This window comes from Lissotriton vulgaris, unplaced genomic scaffold (genome assembly GCF_964263255.1).
Source record: "Lissotriton vulgaris unplaced genomic scaffold, aLisVul1.2 SCAFFOLD_912, whole genome shotgun sequence".
Lineage (NCBI taxonomy): Eukaryota > Metazoa > Chordata > Amphibia > Caudata > Salamandridae > Lissotriton > Lissotriton vulgaris.
Window position 1 is genome coordinate 507840 of NW_028247922.1, and position 23830 is coordinate 531669.

At 47.0% G+C, this 23830-nt stretch overlaps 1 protein-coding gene across 2 annotated transcripts in view; it reads left to right on the forward strand.

The window, feature by feature from the left end:
* Positions 1-7018: 7018 nt before the first annotated feature.
* SLC38A8 (solute carrier family 38 member 8) overlaps positions 7019-23830 on the forward strand; it is a 332753-nt gene continuing 315941 nt past the window's right edge. Inside the window, exon 1 of one of the 2 annotated variants that reach the window (XM_086949847.1) lies at positions 7019-7225. Coding sequence is in view for 1 of the 2 variants with exons in the window: in XM_086949848.1 (XP_086805974.1) it covers positions 7351-7539 (189 nt within the window). In the remaining variant the exon portion in view is untranslated. Of the gene's footprint in view, positions 7540-23830 lie in introns of both variants that reach the window. The other variant, XM_086949848.1, reaches the window with a different exon arrangement.

Sequence of the window (23830 nt, forward strand, 5' to 3'; positions counted from 1 at the left end):
GATGGGCATTGCTGACAGACGTGCTGTAGCCTCGTGGTCATGAATAGCGATAATTTGTGTGCAAAGAAATTAACTTGCAGCCAATCGCGCTGGATCTTTGTGCTGGCGATGAGGGTCAAGAGCTAACAGGCATGTTTACGTTCGTGAAGAGCCCATAAGCTTCACTTAAAGAGCAGAAAGACAACTTCCAGGGTCCCAGGACCTGAGATGTGCCTCGTGGGGGTCAGGAGCAAGTTGAAGATGGGTCATTGAGCTGTGGGGAGCCTGTTAGTTACCTGAGGCTCAGATCGGGAGGCCAGCAGACAAGCCATTTGAGTCACTTTGGGGTCCTGGGTTCAGGATGAGGGTTGCAGGTCCAGTTCTTCGTCCAAAGGCAAGGAGGGCAGTAGGAAGTAGGCCAGACAGCAATAAAACAGTTCTTACAGAACAGAAGTCCAGCAGAGTGGCAGTCTTCAGCAGCACATCAGTCCTTTTTCCTGGCAGAGTATCCACAGGTGCAGAAGTGTACTGAGTTGGTTGAGTCTGAAGTCCAGCCTTTATACCAAGTGGTGACTTTGAAGTAGGGGAAACTTTGAAGAAGGGCTTTGAAGTGAACAGAGGTCCTCCCTTCCAGCACAGGCTCCAGACTTACTATAGGAGGGTATGCGTCCCTTTGAGTGGGGACAGGACACAGCCTATTTAGGTGCAAGTGTAAGGCTGTTCCCAGCTTCTCCCTCCCATCCGCCCAGGATGGCTCATTAAGTCACACCTCTGCTCCCATGGTGTGTGGCTGTCTAGAAGGAATGCATAAAGTCCACTATCACCCACCCAGGATGTGTATTTAGACAGGTTGCAGACATACGGGGCTAAAAGCAGAAAAATGACATCTTTCTAAAAGTGGCGTTTTTAAAATAGTAATGATAATTTCGAATTTGCCATTAAAGAGGATGTATCATTACAATTCGAAAGGTACAATAACAGCTTATTAGATGTAATAAGATATCCCTAAAATTGCCATATGGGAGGCTTAGGCTTTACAGTAGTGCAAAACGATTTTGGGAGTTTTTTACTACCAGGACATATAAAACAGAAACAATTACATACCCTTCCTTTTGTTTACACAGCAACCTAGCCCTGTGGGATACCGAGGGCCTATGTTAGGGGTGACATATGTATTAAAAGGGAAGTTAAGACTAGGTAAGAGGTTTAAAATGCCATGGCCACATGGCATTGTGACACTGCTTTCAGGCTGCAACACGTTAGTCCTGGGACAGGTTTTAGAATGCTACTTAGGTGGGTGGCGCAATAAGTGCTAGAAAGCCCACTAGTAGCCTTCAATTTACAGTCTCTGCGCACATGTAGTGCACTTTACTAGTGCCATAAGTAAATTGAATATGCCAATTAGGTATGCGCCAATGTTACCATGTTTGGGTAGAGAGAGCACATGTACTTTTAAAACCCAAGGAGATGATGGACAGAGCGCTGAAACTTTTAAGGCACTCACCCCCCAGTCACAGATCTGGCCCTGGGTTGAATCCATCATCGTTTTTTACCTCACTTCGCCACCCCAGTTTAGACCCAGCTATATGCAAATCAGTCTTAACCCGGTGCCTCATGGGAACAGTCCAGCCGGAAATGCCAAGCCAGGTCTTCCCTGGACTAGAAAAAAGCATCCTGAGACCGGTTTCAGGGTAACACCCCTCTTCAGCCAGGCAAGCTTGAATCCAGTGTCAAAGTGAGCAAGGGACACAGGTCTGGGCATACCGTGCCAACTTAGGGCAAACAAAGCAAACACAAGGAGATGATGGACCGAGCGGGGAAAATTTTCAGACACTCACCCCCAGTCACAGATCTGGGTTGAATCCATCATCGCTCTTTAGCTCATGTCGCAACCCCAGTTCAGACCCAGCTATATGCCAATCAGTCTCTCTTTTTTTTAATTTTTTTATTGAAGTTGTATTCAGATTTATGCAGCATAGATCATAAAATAAAAATATCACAACAAAGTAAAATTACATTTGTTTTCAAGTTAACGTAATATCAAACCAATTTACTCAAAATATCATCCCCAAATTTGATCGAATTTTCTAATACACCCAACTCTTTGAGCGTACAACAGTTCGCTTTTCCTAACCCTTTTCATTTTTTCCAGCCATTCCTGCAGCGTCGGGACGTAGGTTGAAAGCTAATTCTGCAATAGTAAAGATCTAGCAACGGCCATTATAATATAAATCAATTTTGCCAAGTGACTTGAAAATGTACATTCAGGATCATAACCAAATAATAACATTGTTGCATTGCATGGGACTGATAGCATACAATAAGCTTTTAAAAAACCAATAATTTCTTCCCAAAAATGCTTAATTTTAGGACAAAACACCATAATGTGTGACCAATTGGCTTGTTCGCAATTGCAATGTCTAAAACAAATAGCAGACGCATTGTTATACATTTTAGCAATTATTACTGGTGTACGATATAATAGCCATTTGCTAAAATACAACATCCGGCGCCAATTTGCACCACGCAGGATAGCCAATCAGTCTCGACCATGTGCCTCATGGGAACAGCCCAGCTCGAACTGCCAAGCCAGGTTTCCCTGGACTGGAAACAAGCATCCTGGGACCAGTTTTGGGGTAACACCCCTCATCAGCCAGGCTAGCTTGAAGTGAGCAAGGGACCTATGTCTGGGCATACCCTGCCAACTTAGGTCAAACAAAGCAAACACAAGGAGATGATGTATGTAGCGCTGAAACTTTTCAGCCACTCACCCCCAGACACGGATCTGGGTTGAATCCATCATAGTGCTTTAGATCACTTCACCACACCAGTTCAGACCCAGCTATATGCAAACCAGTCGTGACACTGTGCCTCATGGGAACAGTCCAGCCGGAACTGCCAAGCCTGGTCTACCCTGAACCGAAACAAGCATCCTGTGACCGGTTTTGGGGCAACCCTGAATCCAGTGGCAAAGTACTTGTACTTTAGCACTGGTTAGCAGTGGTACAGTGTCCAGAGTCTTAAAGCAAACCAATACAAATTCAGCAAAAAGGGGAGGAGGAAGGCAAAATGTTTGGGGTTGACCCTGCAGAAAGGACAATTTCCAACTATATCCAAAAGAACGACCTTTGGAAGGACAACCAATAATTTACTTCCCCCCCAGATGAAGCTGCATTATGCAGTCTACACAATGTCACAGAGCCATAGTGGTGTCCTGTTGGTTTTCCATCCAGGATGAACATAGCCAGTCATTCGTATTTCACTATAAGTAAATGTAAAATGTAAATGTAAATGTAAAAAGGGACTTGCTAAAGCGCACTGTGGCCAAGCGGCTTCCTGGCGCTGAAAATCTGATGCCTAGCTCTGCAAATGATCCGACAGGGCTAGTCAGGGAAGGCCTGAGCAAAAAGAAAGGTTTTCAGGGCTTTGCGAAAAGAAGAGTAAGTAGGAATGGAGCGAATAGGAAGAGGGAGACTGTTCCAGAGCTGGGGGGCAAGAACCGAGAATCGGGAGCCCCCGGTTCTGGATTCGCGGAAACTGGGGACTTGGAGTAAGGAGAGAGATGAAGAGCGGAGAGTGCGGACCGGGGTGTAGGGAACAATCAAAGTGCCAATATAGAGGGGGGCAGAATGGGTGAGAGCCCGAAAAGTTAGGCAGGCCAATTTAAAAAGAGATCTAAAATGCACAGGGAGCCAGTGTAGGGACTTGAGTACGGGCGTGATGTGGGAGGATTTAGGGAGGTGAAAGATGAGACGGGCTGCCTGATTTTGAATGGCCTGTAGTCGTTGCCTTTCGACGACTGGTATGCCCACATAGAGGCCGTTCCCATAATCAAGGCGGGAGTGATAAGGGCCATGACTATGGATTTGAGGGCATCCGTGGAGAAATACCGGGATACTTTCCGGATAAGACGGAGGGATAAAAAACAAGAAGAAACGACAGAACTGACCTGGGCATGCATAGTGAGATCATTGCTGACCTTGATGCCCAGGGTACGGACGGAGGAAACCGGTGAGGGGGGAGAACCAAAAGAAAGGGGCCAGTGAATCGGGGACCAAGGATTGGAAGGACCACCAGTGAGGACAAGCTCTGTCTTATCCGGATTGAGCTTAAGATGGTTAGAGCTCTTCCATTCCGAGATAAATACTAGAGTGGAGCTGAGAAAAGGGGAGGAATCCGAGGAGGTGGAAAGGTCAAAGACGAGCTGGAGGTCATCCGCGTAGTTATACACGGAGACCCCCTGCTTGCGGAGAGAAAGAATAAGGGGATAGATATAGAGATTGAAAAGGAGGGGAGAAAGGGAAGAGCCTTGGGGCACCCCACACATGACTGGGCGGGGGGGGAGGAGAATCCTGAAAGATGGACGGATTGTGACCTGTCTTGAAGGAAGGACGCCAGCCAGGAAAGTGCTGTTCCCCTAATGCCGGCTGCGCTGACACGGTCGAGAAGGATGGTATGGTCGACCGTGTCAAATGCAGCCGACAAGTCGAGCAGCACCAGGGCTTGGGGAAGGTTGGAGTCTACTTTCTCCTTTAATTCGTCCAGCACAGCAATGATCACGGACTCCGTAGAGTGACCCGGACGAAAGCCCGCCTGATGGGGGGGCCAGGAGGCAGTTCTCCTCAATGTACGAGGACAGGCACGATGTGACGTGGCTTTCCAGGGTCTTCCCCAGGTAGGGAAGAAGAGAGATAGGCCGGAAATTGATAGGGAGGAAGGGGTCCAGGCCAGGTTTTTTAATGATTGGAAAAACGATGGCGGTTTTAAAAGAAACAGGGACAGAACCAAGAGTCAACGATGCGGTAAGCAATGTGAGAGGGGGGACAGGACAACTGGTGAAAAGGGCTTTAAGAATCCGGGCTGGAGCACAGTCAGCCGGAGAGCCCGACTTGACCTTGGAGAGCAGATGGAGAAAGCAGTCAATGGAAATAGGGGGGAAGTGATCCAGAGAAGAAGAAGGCAGAGGAAGGGAAGGGGTGGCACAGGGTTGGGAGATTGGGGGGATGTTAGCTTTGATGTTGACAATCTTGTCAATAAAGTAATCGTTAAGTGCAAAACAGAGGGATTGAGTGGGGGCAAGGCTGGTGCTAGTGCGGTCAGAGGTGGCGAGTTGCTGGACAAGAGAAAAGATTTCACGAGGTTTATTTGTAGAGAGAGCAACTCTCTCCGTGAAATAATTTGTCTTGGCCAGCAAAATAGCCTTTTTGTAACTGTTGAGCAGAAGCTTATATTTAGAACGGAGTAGAGGACAGTAATTTCGCCTCCAGTGGCGTTCTGAGCGCCTGAGATTGAGTTTAAGAACTTTAAGCTCACTCGAAAACCATTTATGTGCGTCATGTGGATGGACAATTTTGACTTGCAAGTGCTAGCAATACCGCCACAACAATAATTAAGACCATCAAACGCTACCCAGTAAGGTATGTTGGGAACACCGCAGGAGACAAAATGGCGAGTGCAAAAAAGTGTTGGCCTAGGAGAATGAAGAAGGCACCATAACTGTGTTGAAAACACACACAACTTGCCCCGAAGACATACTTTCATTTCTACCATCTCTCTACCCCTGCGAACCCTATAGTTTCTGCGAACCCATAGTTTCTACATCACAAAGTTCATATCAAGCTGGCGACATCAGCAAAGCATACCAGAGAAAGAAAGTTGGGCGATCTTCATCAGCCTCAAGCCACACATATCAATGTTCAAGTGTAACTTGCTTTTAATAGCCATGTGTGCCCGGTACAACTGTAAACCACTATACAAATGTCTACCCTAAGAGGAAGTGCTTGTCCACTGTGTGGACGAGAGTAGGCTGAACAATGCAGGTACAGAGATTGGTTTGAAGTACTCGGGTAGGGTGAATGATTCTGTTCACTACACACTCATCCATTACAGTGTCTGCCCTAGAGCAAAGGAGGAATTGTTTGCCCAGGCAAGAACGGCCATTTTACTAGAGCAACCCAACATCCAAATGCACTCATTTTCGAATTTTGGCAGTTATGAAACCCTCGATATGTTTTGTAGAACTTCCTTTACACTGACTCACCCACTAGCCTGATTCAAGGCCTCTGTATAATATAAAGCGCTCTGACACCTATACCGGGAGGAATAGCACTATAGTAGAAATTAAATACAAATAAATGAGTAACTGCTTTCTAAATTGTTATTTGTGTAATTACTCATATATAGAGATACATCCAACATTCTTCCAGTTGATGCATATCTCTTGCATACAGGGATTAAATATATATATATATATATTTAAACTGCCTTTAATTAAAATTGTAGTTTGTCTCTTAAGCACTTGTGAAGTGACAACAGGCCGGGTGTTTTTTTTCTCTCTCTCTCCCTCAGTGGGACTCGAACATAAAAAGTGCTGATGGACCTTTAAGTGAGGCACAAGCGTTCGGCCCAGCTGGAAGTGAAAATTAGAAGCCTGCGTGTGTGTCGCCCCCCTCAGGGTGCCGCTCTGATCCCAGAGCGTGGGCCCTGCTGCACGCGCCCAGGCGTCGGCAATTTACTCTGTGACAAAGTCAACATATTTCACTGGGGCGTCCCGGACCCGGCTCATTAACAGCTGCGAAATCCGGGATGCGGTTTGACACCCTTCATTTCTTACTCTGGTGGCGAGGCCTCCCTGTCCCCCCGGGGGCCTTCTAGATGAATTAGCGTGTCGATCACTCTCCCTGAGGTTCAAGGAGGCTGACGAGAGTAGCTCCACCTGCCCTTCCTCTTCTAATGTAATCTAGGGATTAAAAAATCTTAAAGTCCGGCTTCTTAACAGGACTACAAGTTCCAAAATGCAAAGGTAAAATGTAGCCCTCAATAAACTGCTTACACCGGAGCTGGCGTCCAATCATGTGGGAGGTACTAATCAAGGGCACTGCTGGATAGGTCAGAGGTCACGCCTGCCTCCGTGACCCCTCGTGCACACGAATGTCACTGCAAAATGTGGCACGGCTCTGTTAGTCACCGTGCTCCAATGTTTGACTTACCTCTGGAAGGAGTTAATTAAAACTGACATCCTCTAGTGATTGGGGCAAGCAGAGGCAGCTAATTGGATCACACAGCCTGCTCTCTGATTGGTGGGAAGTTTTCTTTTCTTTTACACTGAGCTGTGATCCGGTCCACATGCTCTGCACTCTTGGCTGAAGTGGCTGGCGCTCTGAAGGCATGAAGCGGCCGATGTAACTTAAATTAAAATATAGCCCACAAACAAGGTTCTGACTCTTTAGCACTTATTGAATCAGCAGCCTCGAGACACCTGCTCCATGGGCCAGCTCTGACCCTCACTCACCTAGTTTCAGGTGCGGTTTTTACATTTTTAGGCCTGCATTTGTCCCTTCGGTTTGTGAGAGTGAAGCAAACTCCGCGGAAATGGAAGAACTGGCGCGAGAGAGCATCGGCCTGCTTTCCAGGCCTTCGCTGGACACCGGGAGCCCAAACCTGTCCACATTTGGAGCTGTTTTTATAACGCTGAAATCTGCCCTGGGGGCAGGACTTCTGAACTTCCCGTGGGCGTTCAGCAAAGCCGGGGGTATATACTCCGCGGTGACCGTGGAGCTGGTGAGTACAACTGACGTGTTTCATGGCCCTTTGAAGTTTGTAAGCTTAATAGTGCTTAGTGCGAGGGCTTCTATAGCTCCAGACATTCTTGCTTCTAAGCGCTTTTCATTCTACATGTGACAAGGGGTGAAAAGGCGTTTCCAGAAATTGCAAAGCATTGTCTATCAATAATAATTCGGTATCAAGCATGTTTGTGTCTACTTCGTTAACCCGTTATGGTTACGCACACCAGCACGCATTATCTCGGTGGCTGTGTAGGCGGCACCTGCTAGGGGAGGAAGATGGGGACCTGGTGAAGACAATTCCACTTTCCCACCCAAGGACTATCTATAGAAAATCCCCCTTCAGTAAAAAAGATGCATCGACAGAGCTCTCACGTGTCCCAGGAACCAAGTACCTTGCACGACTCGCTGAGCCAGTCCGGGTTTATTCTTTGCATTTTAAGGGCTATAGCCCTGACGTGTATTATATAAGGGAAACACCAGGACTACAAATCCCAGAATGCATTGACTAACCCTGTTTTTTGGCGAGTCACTCCTGCTTGCACCTGGGAAACTCTAGCTCTCTGCAGATGCTGGTCTTTTTCCAAATCTGCCATATTTGCCTTGCTGTATGTTAATATCACATTAAACATTTGTGAGGGTCTGTAGACTTTCAACTCATTGATATATTTACAATTTCTGTGGAAGAACGAAGTCAGAGGGACGCACAGGTTTATTCAATTATGCTTCTCAGTGGAGCCAAAGCCACTCTAGGCATTTCAAGAAAGTGGTAAAAATACATCTTGCTAACAGCTTAACTGTGAAGCCAGACCTCATCGGGGGGGGGGGGACGGGGACGGACGGGCAAGGCTTACTTTCTGATTCTGATTTCCCCAGGCATTTTGAGGAAAAATAAAATGTGGGCACCAATGTAAGGTTGTTACAGGAGTCTTAAAAAAAGCTTCAGTGTTGTTTTTGCATTTCTATAGCACTTACGACCTCGGGCGAGGTGTTGAAGCAGGTTCTGTCAGGCAGCACACTGCGCCGCAGCCCAGAGGTGGTGGTTAGTCCAGAATTATTGGTTATTTCTGGTTATGGGGGTTAGTCGTGTGCACTCGCACAAATCCTTCCATTCGTTTATTTGTTTCTTTGGGGTAGATTCAAAGTAACATGATTTATGTGCGAACATTCCTGATGGAAGGTGTCTATGTGAATTGAGGGCAATTTGCAGAAATGCATTAATAGCGATTAAGGCAGCAGGTGTATGTGAGAGATGGTTGTGCTGAGAAAGAAGACTCATACAGTGGCTGGAAAGGAAGGAGAACCGTTTGAAAGGAGAGATGACATCCGAGTTTTTGAGTAAAAATCAGTTCATGCTGGATTTTAGACATACAAAGGACTTTAAATTTCGGGATGCAAGAGCTTAGAAAGAAACAATATTTGCGCTTGAAGATAGTGCTATATCAGTTACTTAGGCGCTAGAATGAGGTGACCAGTCTGTCTAAGTTACCACTGGATCACAGTGTCTGCAAGGAGAGCAGATCAGCCTACGGGGTGGAGGCATAAAGTAATGGCTGGATGCAAACCAAGTAAGAAGATTCTGCAAATGCTGGTACGGGTGTCTACCAGGGCCGGACTGGCCGTAGCGGGCACTGGGCATTTCCTCGGATGGCCCGCCTCAGTGGTGGCCAGTTTTGAAGCATAGCTGCAACATCGGCCCACTGTAACAAAAGCTGCATTGGTGAGATGGGAGTGGCGCTTCCAACTAGCCTCCTCCGGGGGCCGGCCGAGCTGTCTGCCAGGGCCAGTTTCTGTTCCCAGTCCGGCAGTGGTGTCTTCTGATGATCATCCTCAAGTTTTGTCTCGCAGGGGCGGATTGGCAAGGCGGGCATCGCACGGCCGAAGGGCCGGTGCCTCAGTGCCCTCTGTGGGCCGTTTTTTCCTCCCCTTTCCCAGTCCACAGAGGGTGGACTAGGAAAGGGGAGAAAAAAAACACGGCCCACAGAGGGCACTGAGACAGACAGAGAAATGAAAGCAGCCTCGCTGTGCGGCCGTACAGCGATCGCGCAAATAAGGACTCTCACACAACTCTGAATATAGTATAAAAGGTCACCTTTATTACCAGGACAGCCAAAGACAGACCCGCAACATAACTTTTCCAACAAACTTTATCTTTATTTATTTCTCCAAACCTTTCATATAACCATTTCCTTTTTCCCAATTCTTTCTTTTCCATAACATAACTTATTTGATACCATCCTTGATTTTTCCTTCTTCTTTTTCCATCTCTTCCCCACCTACCCTCCCCCTTAGAGAAAGGATGAATCCGCTCTAGATTATCCAATCCCCATCACACACGCCGACGAGACAACATAAGAGTCTGCCTGAGTTGCCCTGAGGTGACATCATGGCACTGTGACCTGACTCAAAAAGTAGGCATGCCAGCCCGACTTTATGATCAAACTGTGAAAACCTTTCTTTGCAGCCTTCTTTGTTTTTTATTTTTTTTTTTTTTACACGGAAAGACACCACAGACACAACAAAAACACCAACCCTTGATTTGTTGAAATCAGGGCGGGTGGGTGGGTCACAAAGCGACTCCACCGTTCACCTCACTCGCTCAGAGTGACGTCGCCCTCCCTCCCCGCCCTTCACTTGACCCTAAACCCCTCCCACCACCCAATCAGGTCGCGTGAGGTCGTCCCTCGCGCGAAATCCCCCAGGGGGACATTGGCTTTGCCGAGTGCCCCTGGGGGCCCATCGCGCAAATAAGGACTCTCACACAACTCTGAATATAGTATAAAAGGTCACCTTTATTACCAGGACAGCCAAAGACAGACCCGCAACATAACTTTTCCAACAAACTTTATCTTTATTTATTTCTCCAAACCTTTCATATAACCATTTCCTTTTTCCCAATTCTTTCTTTTCCATAACATAACTTATTTGATACCATCCTTGATTTTTCCTTCTTCTTTTTCCATCTCTTCCCCACCTACCCTCCCAAGCCCTCCCCCTTAGAGAAAGGATGAATCCGCTCTAGATTATCCAATCCCCATCACACACGCCACCCAGGAAAACCCTTGAGTTTTCCTGCCCCACCCTCAGAAAACCCTCCCCTAATGCAGAAAAAACAGTCCGCTCAAGACAATACCTAAATGACTGAGAAGGAAAACTTTAGTTCCCCAACTTCCCCCCTTCTTTAATTTGGTTTGGAGCACCACAAATCAACACACCAGAGGTTGGCCAAAGTATCTCTGAGCTCCATCAAGTAGTATGACTGCCCCATTTGTGATAGATGAACCCCGTCTTCTCTTAACAAGTGCCTCATTTCACCGTTAAAATGCTCATGGGCAATGACTGTAATTCCCATTGCCACGCAGTATGTCTTCAATGCTCTGTTAACTTTCTTGCGGGCCCTCTCAACCGCGGCATGAACCCTGGCACCCCTCCACTGGCTCCGGTACAGAAATTCTGTCCACACAAGCCTGGTCCCTTGCCATCTGTCCTTAATCACAGCTAAGTCCAGCTTCATCTGTTTGATTAAAGCAAGACCTGAACACTCCACCAAGTCATTTTCCCCCACATGTAAAATCAACAGATCTGGAATGCCCCACACATCAGCCATTTTGTTCAATACCGAAAACAACTCTCCCCATTTCATTCCCCCTAAGCCCTTCCAGATCACCTCGTGGTCATTGCCATATAGTCCCAGCCCTCTCCCACACAGCTGCTGTTCGGCAAAGTTCGCAGCCCACTTTACTATAGAATGGCCGACAATCCATGTCCTCTTTTTTCGAGGAAAATCCGCCACTCGACCTGTGATGAAAAAAGTAACATTAACTACCTGACTTCTACAATGAGTAACTTTTTTTTTTTTTTTTTTTATAACCGAACATATTTAAAACAACAATTCGATTTCCATCTCCCAATGCGCTGCAACTCTTCTGCACCCCAACCCAACTTTGCTGCTTCTGTAGCTGCACCTATTCTGAACGAATGCGTCCCAAAACAGTGTGAATTTTCACCCACGAAAGTCAATGCCTTCCTCAATACTGCTAAGAATTGGAAACAAGTTAACTGTGTTTTGTTTTTATGGCAAAATATACCACCCTCCCGAAATACCCCTGAAACCACAAACGCCTCCCACTCCCCAACCGGGCAGCAACCCTTGACCCCACTCTTGCCCAGGCGCACCAACATCCCTTTTCCTGCCTGGTCTGTCTTTGACCTTCTCAACGTGATTTGCAACACACCATTGCCCAAAAGAACAATATCAGAGGAACGGATCCCTTCTTGATTACGTAACCCCAATAATTCTGATATCCGAAATGCACCGAAAAACAACCATATCATGCATAACTTGAACCGAAACCATTCCCACTCATCATAACAGCAGGAGGGCAACACACCCAACAATTTTTGTAACAAGTCGAACGTAATGGGGTCCCTCAACTTCCTTGCTTGCCCAAAGAACCTCCCAAAACCCTTCAGCATTTTCTGCAAACGAAAGCCTTTCTGCACCTCACACCCCAATTCTAGTTGACTATAAAATGAAATGCCTGCCAACTTGCCTGAAATGGTAGAAGGCGACAAACCTTTGTCTATTAGACTCAGAGCAAAACACCACATAAATTTTTCATCACACACTGCAGTACCATCCCTGCCGTGCTGTGCAGTGTAACTCAAAAAACCAGACCATGCCAGCTGATAGCTGCGTCGCGTGGATTCTGATAAGGACTGCTCCGCAAACTCTGCCATTCTCAATTCCCCAGGTCCCACATGTTCGGCGGAATCGGTGTTCTGCATCGGTCCGCTCCAGGTGCCAATTCCCGAAACCTCTGCCACTGGCAACGAGACAAAGCGTCGGCAATTGAATCGTTGACACCAGGGATGTGTTGGGCTTTAAACACAATATTCAGCTGCAGAACACGCAACATGAAGGCCCGTAACAATTGTAACACCTTTACATCCTTTGCCCGCTGCCCGTTCACCAGAAAAACCACCGCCATGTTGTCGATATGAAACAACACGCAGCGATCCCTGAACTCTCCACCCCAAATCTGCAGCGCCACCAACAAGGGAAAGAATTCTAAAAAGGCAATGCTGCGGCCCTGCTGCAACCACTGTGCCGGCCATTGCTCCGCGCACCACCTTCCGTCCCAAAACACGCCAAAACCTAAGGCCCCAGCTGCGTCCGAAAATATCTGCACTGGCCAGACTGTGTCTTCTGACACAAAATTGATGGACACACCATTGAAATCATCCAAAAATCGCAGCCAAGTGCTCAAATCCTCCTTGATTTTACCTGTCAAACGTATGTGGTGGTGTGGCAAGTACGCCCCAGCCATAGCAAAGCCCAACCGCCTGCAAAACGTCCTGCCTGCTCTGACAACTCGACAAGCAAAGTTCAAGTAGCCCAGTAGCCTCTGGACTTGCCTCAGCTGTACTCTTTTAGCTCCTAGAATTTCCTGCAGAAAAGACCTGATCTCTTGTACTTTTGTTCTGGGCAAACGGGCCACCATCTCCATTGTGTCTATTTCTATGCCCAAGAAGGTCAACCTAGTCGTTGGGCCTTCTGTTTTGTCCTCCGCCAAAGGCACACCAAATTCTTTAGCCAAGTCCTGGAAACAAGCCAAGACTTTAGTACATTGCTCCGTCTCCGCTTTGCCCACAAACAAAAAATCATCCAGGTAATGGCATACAGCTGCGTGATCTGAGCGCTGGACTACACACCACTCCAAAAATGTACTAAAGGTTTCGAAAAGTGAGCAAGAGATAGCACAGCCCATGGGTAACACCCGGTCCACGTAATATTCACCTGCAAAGTACATACCCAGCAAACCAAAATCGGCCGGATGAACAGGTAAAAGGCGAAAAGCGGCCTGTATGTCACATTTTGCAAGGTCAGCTCCTACCCCTGCCTTGCGCACCAATTCCAAAGCATCATCCACTGACGCATATGTCACTGCCGAATCGGAAGTGGATATGAAGTCGTTAACTGAAAGCCCCTCCGGCCAAGACAGATGATGAATCAGGCGGAACTCACCCTTTGCCTTCTTCGGGATAACACCAAGTGGTGACACAATTAAGTTTGGCAAGGGACAAAATTTGAAAGGCCCAACCACTCTGCCTAATTCCACTTCCTTCAGCAGCTTCGCCTCCACCACCGACGGCATCTCCTTAGCTGACTTCAAGTTATCAGCCCAACGTGAAACTCTGGGGCCTTGATAACCAATCCTAAAGCCTAGTTTAAACCCCCAAAACAACTTGGTCGCTCCTTCCACATCCGGGTACAGTTCCAATGCGCTCAACATGGCCTGTAACCTAATTGGAGTAGGCGCCTTTTGGCATAAGAGGCGGCACAGACCCTCTTCCCCCCCCCCTCTGGCCCCTACCGTGACCTCCCGGGTGTTGGTTGGGGAAGCATTGGAAGACAGCATGTCTGCCCCCGCACTGGGAGCATTCATGTTTAAATTTACAGTACTGGCGCACACAGGAACCACTGTTGAAGCTCCAACATGCTCCAGTAGCGGGCAACTGACCACGTCCGACGCCACTTGCCCCCTGTGTGGCGGGACGCTGAGAAAAGGGCCGGTAAGTAATCTGCAAACCACTGGCTGTGTGTATCGTGTTGGCAGAAGAATGACCTGTCAACCACTGCAACCATAACTCTTGATCAACCTCCCCCCATGGCTTATCGTGGAATAAACTCATTCGCGCCCGAAACTCCTCATCATAGTTCAGCCAAGCGTACCCACCTGCCTGCAAATGCGCTTTTCGTATAACATCTAAATATTTGAAAAGCGAAACCGCCCTCTCAGGGTACCGTTCACTATATACGCTGGCATAAATCAAAAAGGCCGCTGTCCAGTTTTCTATTGTTTTAGGAACTTTGGGACGGCGGGACAATTCAGCCTCTTCCTCCTTAGAACCTTCCTTTGCTTGCAATTCCCTATGAAGGAGCCGAAACACATCTATATACTCATGATCCCAAATACGCTGCCTAGTTCTGGTCGACAAATGTATGCCCAATGGCATTGATACTCCCATGTAAGGTAATCTCGTACCACTCACTTTCGGCAATTCACTCTGTTCCGAACTAGTAACCGATGAACCCGGGCTTCCATGTCCCAGCCTCCCCCCAACCCCTGACACTGCATTTACATGTTTACATTGCTGTGAACCCGAGCCTTCCCCAACCTCCACCCTCACTGGACTACCCTCTGCAGGCGCCCCACCTGAGACACCCGCCAACGGCCGTGTCCAAGCAGCCCACCAGTCCGTCTTACCTGCTGGTAGCTGCGCAGCCCGTTGCCGAAAATCCTCCAGACCGTCACGCCGATGACGTCCGCCGTGCCTCCCGTGTGCCGATGAGAGATCCGCTCCAGAACTCTGTAACACACTGGCAGAAGTTAATCTCACCCCTCCCCTCCCAACTCCAGCTCTACCACCATGAGACAGACCACTTCTTGTCCCATAAACATTCTCTTTGTCATAATCACCAGATTCAATTTCGAGGTGTTGTTCACCTTCAGACCTTACCACACTCCTACCTGGCCTATTGCCAGACGCTAAGTTAGTAACAGCACCTTGAAACTCAGACTCGGGCCTCCGTGCAAAGCGCCCAGTCGCCGAAGTTAAATCCGCACCAGATCCGCTTCCAAAACTCACTCCCCCCTGAAACACCGCGCTCTGCGGCGCTGCCTGTGGATAGCAGAACTGCTCATCTGGTACCATACCAGCAGCTCCAGAAAGGCACTCGCCGCTCGAGCGAGGACCCGCACCATACTTACCTACCATCTGAGAAGCTGAAAAACCAGCCCTGCTTGACCCCTGTAGCTCTGCATGTTCCACCCACACCCATTGGCCTTGTGAAAACGCAGACCCCATGCTATGGGACACTTCAGGACACCCAGGCGGGGGCCTGGCATTTGGAAACATTGACGTGTCCTCCTGTACCTGTCTGCCCACCCCTTTGTCACCCCTGCCCCCCCACCTCCCACCCTTGAACTGCCTTGCTGGTTGTTTCCATCGCACCCCACCCAACCCCTGTTCCTCCTGAACAAACTGAAAATCATGCGTTAAATCAACATTAAAATCCTCCTCCACCACTTGTCTCGGGGGGCCCCTAGGCCGGGGAACAAGAATGTTCTGGCAGTCCTCGAACTCAACCAGCTGGTGTTCCTCATCGACGTCAGATGCGCCTCCCTCGACCTCCTCGCCTTCCTCAACTCCAGAAAGCTCATACTCCTCAGCCTCGCTATCGCTGGAATAGTCCACTAACATTGGACTCCGCCTGGCAGCCTCTACATCTGGCGCAATTTCAATTGTCTTTCCACTCGCCTGCTGCCCAGCTGCCCTCACAGGTAGACCTGAGGTGGCCCTCATGCTAGGACGTGGCGCAGCCTCGCAAGGCTCCTGGGACGTCGACGCTCTCTGCGCTTCAAATTCCCTGTCAGCCTCTCCTTCACACAGCTGGACCTGAGACACGCGCGTGTCAAAACTACCACCAGCGCTGCCTCCTCGCCTGCCAGCTCTACGTCGAAGGGGTGCCACACTGACACTGCGGCCCCCCCTGAACTCACTTGGGGCTGACGACGAGCGCGGGGGCGGCTGTTTCTTACCCCGGCCTCCTCGGCTCGCCGAGCGTGCTCTCCTGGCCCTCGCCGCTGGCATCCTCACGACGCTGTCCTCTTCCTGACGGTCACTGCGCCCTGACTGACAAGCCGCCACCGCTCGAGACACACCTTCCGCTGCCAAGCGACGTGGACGCTTCACCACAGCTGTGTCATCGAAAGCGCCGGGCCTCAGCAAGTCGCTCCTCCCCACAGCCACCAAAGCTCTCACTGCCTCAATGGCAATTGCCTCCGCCGACATGCTTCAGAAACTGACTGAAATTCTGTCAAAAAATTCACTCGCAACAGCGACTGACAGCTCTGACAAGAAGTAAACAGGGCGCCTCACAAAGCGACTCCACCGTTCACCTCACTCGCTCAGAGTGACGTCGCCCTCCCTCCCCGCCCTTCACTTGACCCTAAACCCCTCCCACCACCCAATCAGGTCGCGTGAGGTCGTCCCTCGCGCGAAATCCCCCAGGGGGACATTGGCTTTGCCGAGTGCCCCTGGGGGCCCATTATCAGCTGTGGCCTCTCCTTCACCCCTACCCTGACCTCCCAAGCAATCACGCAGAGGCTGGGCTGGGGAGGGGTGATTGTTTGCAAGGTGTTGCTCAGTTCTATGAGCCATTTTCACACCGGCCCACCTGGCCCAGAAACCGTGTTTGTCTTAACACCTCGCCCACAGCACTTCACATTTAGGGCTTAGTGGGCGAGGAAGAATGGGTCTGGATGTGGGGGCCAGGTGATGTTTGGAACTCGCACCCTTCACCTCAGCCTCCCCCTGGCTACCTGGCTACCTTGGATGACCCAGCAGCTGCGTTTGTGCTCTCCTGCCAGGACATTGCCATGAGGCCTGGAGGGCTGATTCATTTACTAATTGCACGGGCCTTACCTATGTTCATGTGCTCCTGAGCAGAAGGTCTGGGGAGGGCTAAGTTGGTTCGTAATAGCTTTCCTGCTTTTCAGGGGCTCCTGCGCTGGAGGGCTCGAATAATTTTGTGACTGAAAGGGGCCTTGCTGTTTTTTTTAGTTGATCAGCATGCAGGCCATTGCCAACGTGGCCCTGTGTCCTGCGCAAGAACAGTATCCTCCCACTTTCATTCCTTGTCTGTGCAAATGGTTTTTCGTGAATGGCCACGCCCCTTTAATATGGGCCACGCCCCTTTAATATGGGCCACGCCCCTTTAATATGGGCCACGCCTCATGAATGTGGGCCACTTTTTTCGTCAGTGCCCGGGCCAAATTGTGATCCCAATCCGACCCTGCGACAGTAGTAATTATAAAGCACAGTGGGATTAATTTAGGACGCCTCTGGATTGACATGGCGCAAGGATGCAGTGACTTGTGTTCTAAAGGAGGAATGTAGATTAAGTACCAGGGGTACCCAGTTACTTGTCTCGAAGAAGTAAATATGAAGCAATGTTTTTCATAGTGTTATCTTTTTTAAACATTATTTTTTTTTACCCATGATAATTTGCAGGCTATTCAACAGCGTGTCGCTTCTCGTTCCATGCGTGCCTAGCTACTATCAGTATGTTTATACGTCAATCAAGCATATATAGCACGACCGCTCACCTGTCAGAGTCTCAAGACGTCTTAATTTGTGTAAAATTAGGCCTATGAAAAATACCCATGGATGGAGTACGTATATTTAGTCGGTCCTTTTGCAACTACATTTTAGGATTACACAGATTTCAGTGGCACATATAGGAACTTGGAAACTGTTGCAGGGGCGTAACACAGGCCCTCGCAGCCCCTGATGTGCGTGGGGGGGGAGGGGTGATAGCTCCAGTGGGCCCCCTCAGCACAGTGCTTGGGCGTCGGGCCGGAGAGCTCCTGGTTAAATAATGCGGGCGGCATTAAGAGGCATAGAATTATGCACATCGTTGTTTCTAAAGGGGGAACATTTAGGTCTTTTTCTTAAGTCAACTCGCTGGCTTGAAAATACTTCAGCGCCCACTGGAAAACAATTAAACAATAAAGATAATTGACCTGCCGGTTAAAAAAGACTAAGGTCCTTCACATTGCATCCATCACCCAGGACTGTGAGACGATTTAGGCAGAGATGCCAGGGGCCCCCATTGAAGCAAGTAAGTGCACTCTGCGTTTTAGAGTGCTATTTTTTTTATTTATTTAATGTGATTTTTATATAGCACGAACATTACCCGAAGGTGTCAGAGCGCTTTACAAAATAACCCGTTGCGTTACATAAGGACTTTGGATTACATGAGTTACATAAGAGATACAAACAGAAAAAAAATGCAAATGTACAAGTTGTAAAGTCACTCAAGGAAGAGGTATAAACTCTAAAAACACATTGGAATGGTAGTAAGTACAGAGGTCTACTACATATATTAGTGGTTAGAGTTCTATATATGAAAATAGTAAATTCACTATTACATAGGAACATAAAAAAAAAATAGTTTCATGTCACAAGATGGGTGGGGTAAAGAGCGGGTGAAGGGTGAAAAAAGAAACTTAAAGAGAAACCAAAAGTCGGGGTTAATCTCAGCAAAACCGGTTGGGGAAATCAAATCAATAGGAATCTTCTTCCTACACGGAGCGCGCGCCAAGCCCGACGCCTCTCCCTTGTACAACACAAGCTCTTTAACAAGGGTCATGGAAACACGTGTACTGAATCCTGCTCTGCGGATGTGAAACTACCACCGCTGGGCAGGGAGTTTTATTAATTCTTACCAAGACAACTGCGAGTAGCTTTAGCTTGGAGTTCTTTCAATGGAGGTTTTTTTTTTAATTGACATTTTCTGAGTTTTTTTTTGTTTGCTTGCTGCCTTCTAAGCATTGATGTTGGCCCGGCATCTGCATGGCTTACTCTTCACGCAGTGTGTAGCCATGAGCTCGAGAGGCAGTTGCAAATAACAATTATCACTAGAAACAAAATTATCAAGAAATGAGCTAATTAAATTAATTCTTGACATATTTTTCACAGTGATGTGGTGATATAATCACACATCAAGTAGCACACCATTTCTTTTATTCCATCTGATTTCATCCCTATATCTGAAAATGCACAGACGTCACGTACAGGGGGCGCAAAGTTATGTACAGCGAACTGGTAACAAAGACCCAAGGCAGTGCACTACAACCCCATGGCAGAATGATTCAGCGATTGGCCCCTGAGGGTACCAGTCTCCATGGGGGGTGAAAGCCGGGCTCCTCGGTCTTCGTAAGGGTCCTAAATAGCGCCTCGATGTGAGCAACATTCTTATTACACAAGCATGTCTTTTTGTATCTTCAGAATATTGACTTTTACGTAGTTTCACAGAAAAACGTAAACAAGCGTTTATTATTTTGTGGGCTGATTGTGATTCTTTTTACCAAAAGCCAGTGGAGGAGCCCAGATAGCATACGCTATACGGATGTGGATGGTAATTATAAAAACAATTGCCATTAGCAAAATGGAAAATGGCCTGACGTCAGAGCGCTCATGTGCTCTTAACAGTTACAGAGTGCATGCTTGTGCCTCTTGTATTCTGTTTAGAGCTGTAATTAAGAGGCAATTTTTTAGGAGATGCAGCTGGGCCTCATTGAAAGGAAGCACCGTGGACTGTTCTGATGAGACACCCACACTTGGCAACACGACTACTAGTGACGGGTGAGTGCTTTTAGGCCTCCTTGGGTGTCGGAGTGTCTGCTTCACTTTCCCTCCCTAAACCCCTTCCTCTCTTCCTTTACCACACTGCCCTTGGCCCGTCACTCTCTCATTTAACCTCTCTTTCCTCTTGAATAGCAGCAGTGGGTATGATTCATTCAACTAGTTTAAATTAAGTGCTTTAACTGAAGTGTCATTGAGCACGTCTCCTGGGCTGTAACCCCAAAGCCTGTCAGACAGTGTGCCTTCTGCCTGAAAGAAATGTAAATGGGGCCCACTAGTTAATCTGCAAATGCAAAGGGAAACCTCTGCAAATGTAAAGGATGCTAGGGAGTTAGTAGGTGTACTGGCTTTAATTGATCAAAGGTTTGTGATAGCAAAGACATTTTTTTGAGTGGTAGTGGAAAGAGTTAACCAGTGAGTTGTGCAGTGAGTGTTTTTAATTGGCATGGTGCTGAAGGGATAGTAATGTAAAAAAATACGTACAGTATTATTAAAATATATATATTGGAAACACAATTTTATCTTAACATTTAAGCATTAACATAAGCAGCATATCTTCTACTGTGTGTGCTGCAAGTTTAAAAAAGTGAATTCCATATTCTCAGTACTTTCTGTCACAGACTGACCTCGTGGCACTAAAAATACACAAGTAACTATTCTCCACTGCGCTAAGATGTAAGTCTGTGACTCTCTGGTTACACACCGACCTCTGCAGTGTATTAACTAATAGACTTTCATAATATACTACAGTGCATTTGCCACTATCATTAAAAAAAAAAAACATTTTTGTGGCAAGTTAGTTTGTGTAGCTACCTGATGGTAATGCTTTCATAATATTTTGGCTTTTTTTAGCCACACCTTCCTGATATTCTGAACTCGCATATTTAAAAGTGCATGCATATGTGATAATGAAGAAAATTGAGTTTTGGTAAAATGAAATATTTCCCTAAGATCACACCATTTAAGTGGGGTAGCTGTGATTTATCATTATTTTCTGGTTTCGCTTTGTACAAATCTGCCAGTAAATGAGTATCTACAAACAAGAACTAGAGCACACACAAGGAGTTCATGAAAAGGTGATCACAGGTATTGTGAAAAATAAGATCGTCCACAAGAGTCTGTATTAGTTCATATTTTGTCTTTATGGGTGAGGATGTAAAGGAGTTCATCTAATAAACCTTGCTCGTGCCACTCATTTAAATGTTTGATGAGGATACTGACCTGTAGGATTGTAGTCAAGTGGTTCGTAGCAAGTGGTATCAGCAAGATGCGTGAGGATTTCTTTATGGTAGTCTTTCCTGTCCATCACCACCACATTCGCACCCTTGTCCGCTTCTCTAATAATGATGTCATGGTCAGTGCTAAGGGGTTTCAGTGCTAGTCTCTCGTCCCTAGTTAGGTTATCATAGTTCTTGTGTTTAAGAGGGTTGCATTTTCTCTCATGATCTTCTATGTCTTCCAAGACCAAATTATAAAAGGTGTCCACAGTGTTACCACCCAGTAAGGTGGGAGTCCATTTAGATTTATTTCTGACGCCACTAGGCATGGTCTGGTTGGTCTGCATCTCAAGATCATTCAAAAAGTTTTCAAAGGAGTTAGGTGGGTCATCAAAATCGGTCAGAGATAAAAGCAAATGTGTGGCTTTAACATCACTTAAGCTTTGGGTGTTGAAAAGATTGTTGTGGGATGTGTGTTCGAAATTGGCAGTGCTTTCCGGAACACCAGAGAAATGTTTTTTAAGTTTGAGTCCCCTAATCTCCGATCAGAGATTTTGAGTCACCTAATAATAATATTTTTTTGTTCTTTCTCCACTCTGCCTTCCTTTTGGGTTCCCAATCACATAAGGTGCGTTTCCTTTCTGCACGCCCACCTGGGCTGCAAATCCTACATGTACGTATATTTCCTTCGTTGTACTTTTCCTTTTTGTATCACCCCCAGCCCCAAGAGTCGCGGGTTACCACCCGTTTAGACGAAACAGGTGTCGGCCGGCTTCGTTTTTTTCTGGTTCTCCTGTGCTAGAACCATCCTCACCCATAAAGACAAAATATGAACTAATACAGACAATTGTGGACAATCTTATTTTTCACAATACCGGTGATTACCTTTTCATGAACTCCTTGCGTGTGCTCTAGTTCTTGTTTGTAAACGTTTGTGCAGGGGTATTCCAGCCTTCTCTTGTACAGGGGTTTTGGGTTCTCCCCTGTTCTGGTAGCACCGCCTTTTACCACTCACTCCTTTTACACCAATCGCTAACTGATGAGCGCCATTCCATTCTGACCACTCAAACCCGTCGCAGGACTCTCACTAAATGAGTATCTATTTGTCATTCATTACCATAAGGCTTTGTTTTCAATCTCTTTTTGCAGTTTTTATATACCGCAAACTCGACCCAAAGTAATAGAGCGCTTTATGAGCACCAGTAACATTACACAAGGTCACCTTTATTTTTTATAGACACATGGGAAATTAACTGATATGCCAAGAAATGCAGACAATTCAAGTAAGAATTACACCTGGTTCCCCAGTTCCTAAATAGGCAGCACTGGCCGTAACATCACATCCTGGGTGCAGAAAGGGTGGCAGGCTGAAGCCAGAATTGGAACTCTGGGCCTGATTCAGAAAGGGTCTTCGCACTGTATGGGGCTTTGGAGCTCGAATATGGAACTGTTAGGCACATCGGAGGATCACAATTAAAAGCCTGTAATAGTTTTGTGGAGATTGTGAATTAAAAAAATCTGAAGGCCCAGAGTTTTTTAAATACATGTTGCTGCTACACTCGGGTCTTTCCTAAACTCTCACCCAGGCACATATGCTCAGTGTGCACACCTGTGCATTTCAGAAAGAAATTGCTTTGACTTCAGACATGAAAATGAAGGAGTCACAACCTCACAGGTATCCTTCCTGTACCATTTTCCATTGCCTTTCACCCTCAATCTCTGCCATGGCAAACCTCCTCCTCCCATCTGCCAAACACCTCACTGTGTTAAAAATCGCTCCTAGACTGAAGTGATTTGGGAGGCAGTGCTTCGTAAAGCATTTCACACTAAAGCTGAAAATCACTGCAATGGCACATTTTTTCTAGTTCTGATACTTGTGCTTGTGTGTTAGCTGGTGTCGTGTAACCATTAATGATTTTCTTCCAGGGGCATACTTGTGTAACGCTACAGACACATTGGCTCCATTTTGAATTAGTTGTCACCAGAACTCCGGGTGTCCCTTGCTTTTCTTGTAGGGTATCATAGTGGGTTAAGGTATCAGTAGAACACTGCATTAAACCTACAGGCTATGGCCTGAATACCTTCAGGACAAACCTAGACCTTTATCCTCACAAGAGTGATAACATGAGTATACTGTGTGTGCAAAGGTAACCAATGTTGCAGTCAAATAGCATTTGGCAAAAAGAGCTACATGTCACAAAGTGGTCTATGAGAGTGGACTCCTCCTCCTTGGTGCTGCATGTGCAGCAAATGTGAGGTTTGCATCCAAAGCTTCATGCTGTCTGCTTTCTTTACAGCTATGAAACCAACCACTACCTGTGGCAAAGCCAGGACCAGGACACTAGGCAAGACCTGTGTACATGGCAGGCAACAGCACTACGCTCTTTCAAATAGCTTAGTTAAATAAATTGATGAGGTGAAGCTGACGCAAACCTCTACTGTGCAGTCTCATCCAAACAAGACTAAAACTGGAAACGCACATTTTAAAGACCAGGCACATTGTGGGCATTTTTATTATGCTCCCTTTAAGAATATTTTAACAACCATGTCAGTTCTTGACCATTGTTCATGCTTCTCCATGCCAACCACCCTACACGCTTTCGTCTTTGAATTCTATCTACTTTCTTCTCCAGCCACCATCAACTTTTGACTATATGCATGCCTTTTCTTCAATCTAAAAAACAGACTTCCTTGAATATTCTCAAAACTTTTCGTCTTTGATCCTGCATCCAAACATCTATTTTTTTTGCCCACTCTGAATCCCAGTCCTCCTTTCCACCCAGCATCCAATGCATTTGTTAAATCTCCCCTCCATTCAACTATTTTCCTTCTATGTTTTTGTCTTCACATCGCTCA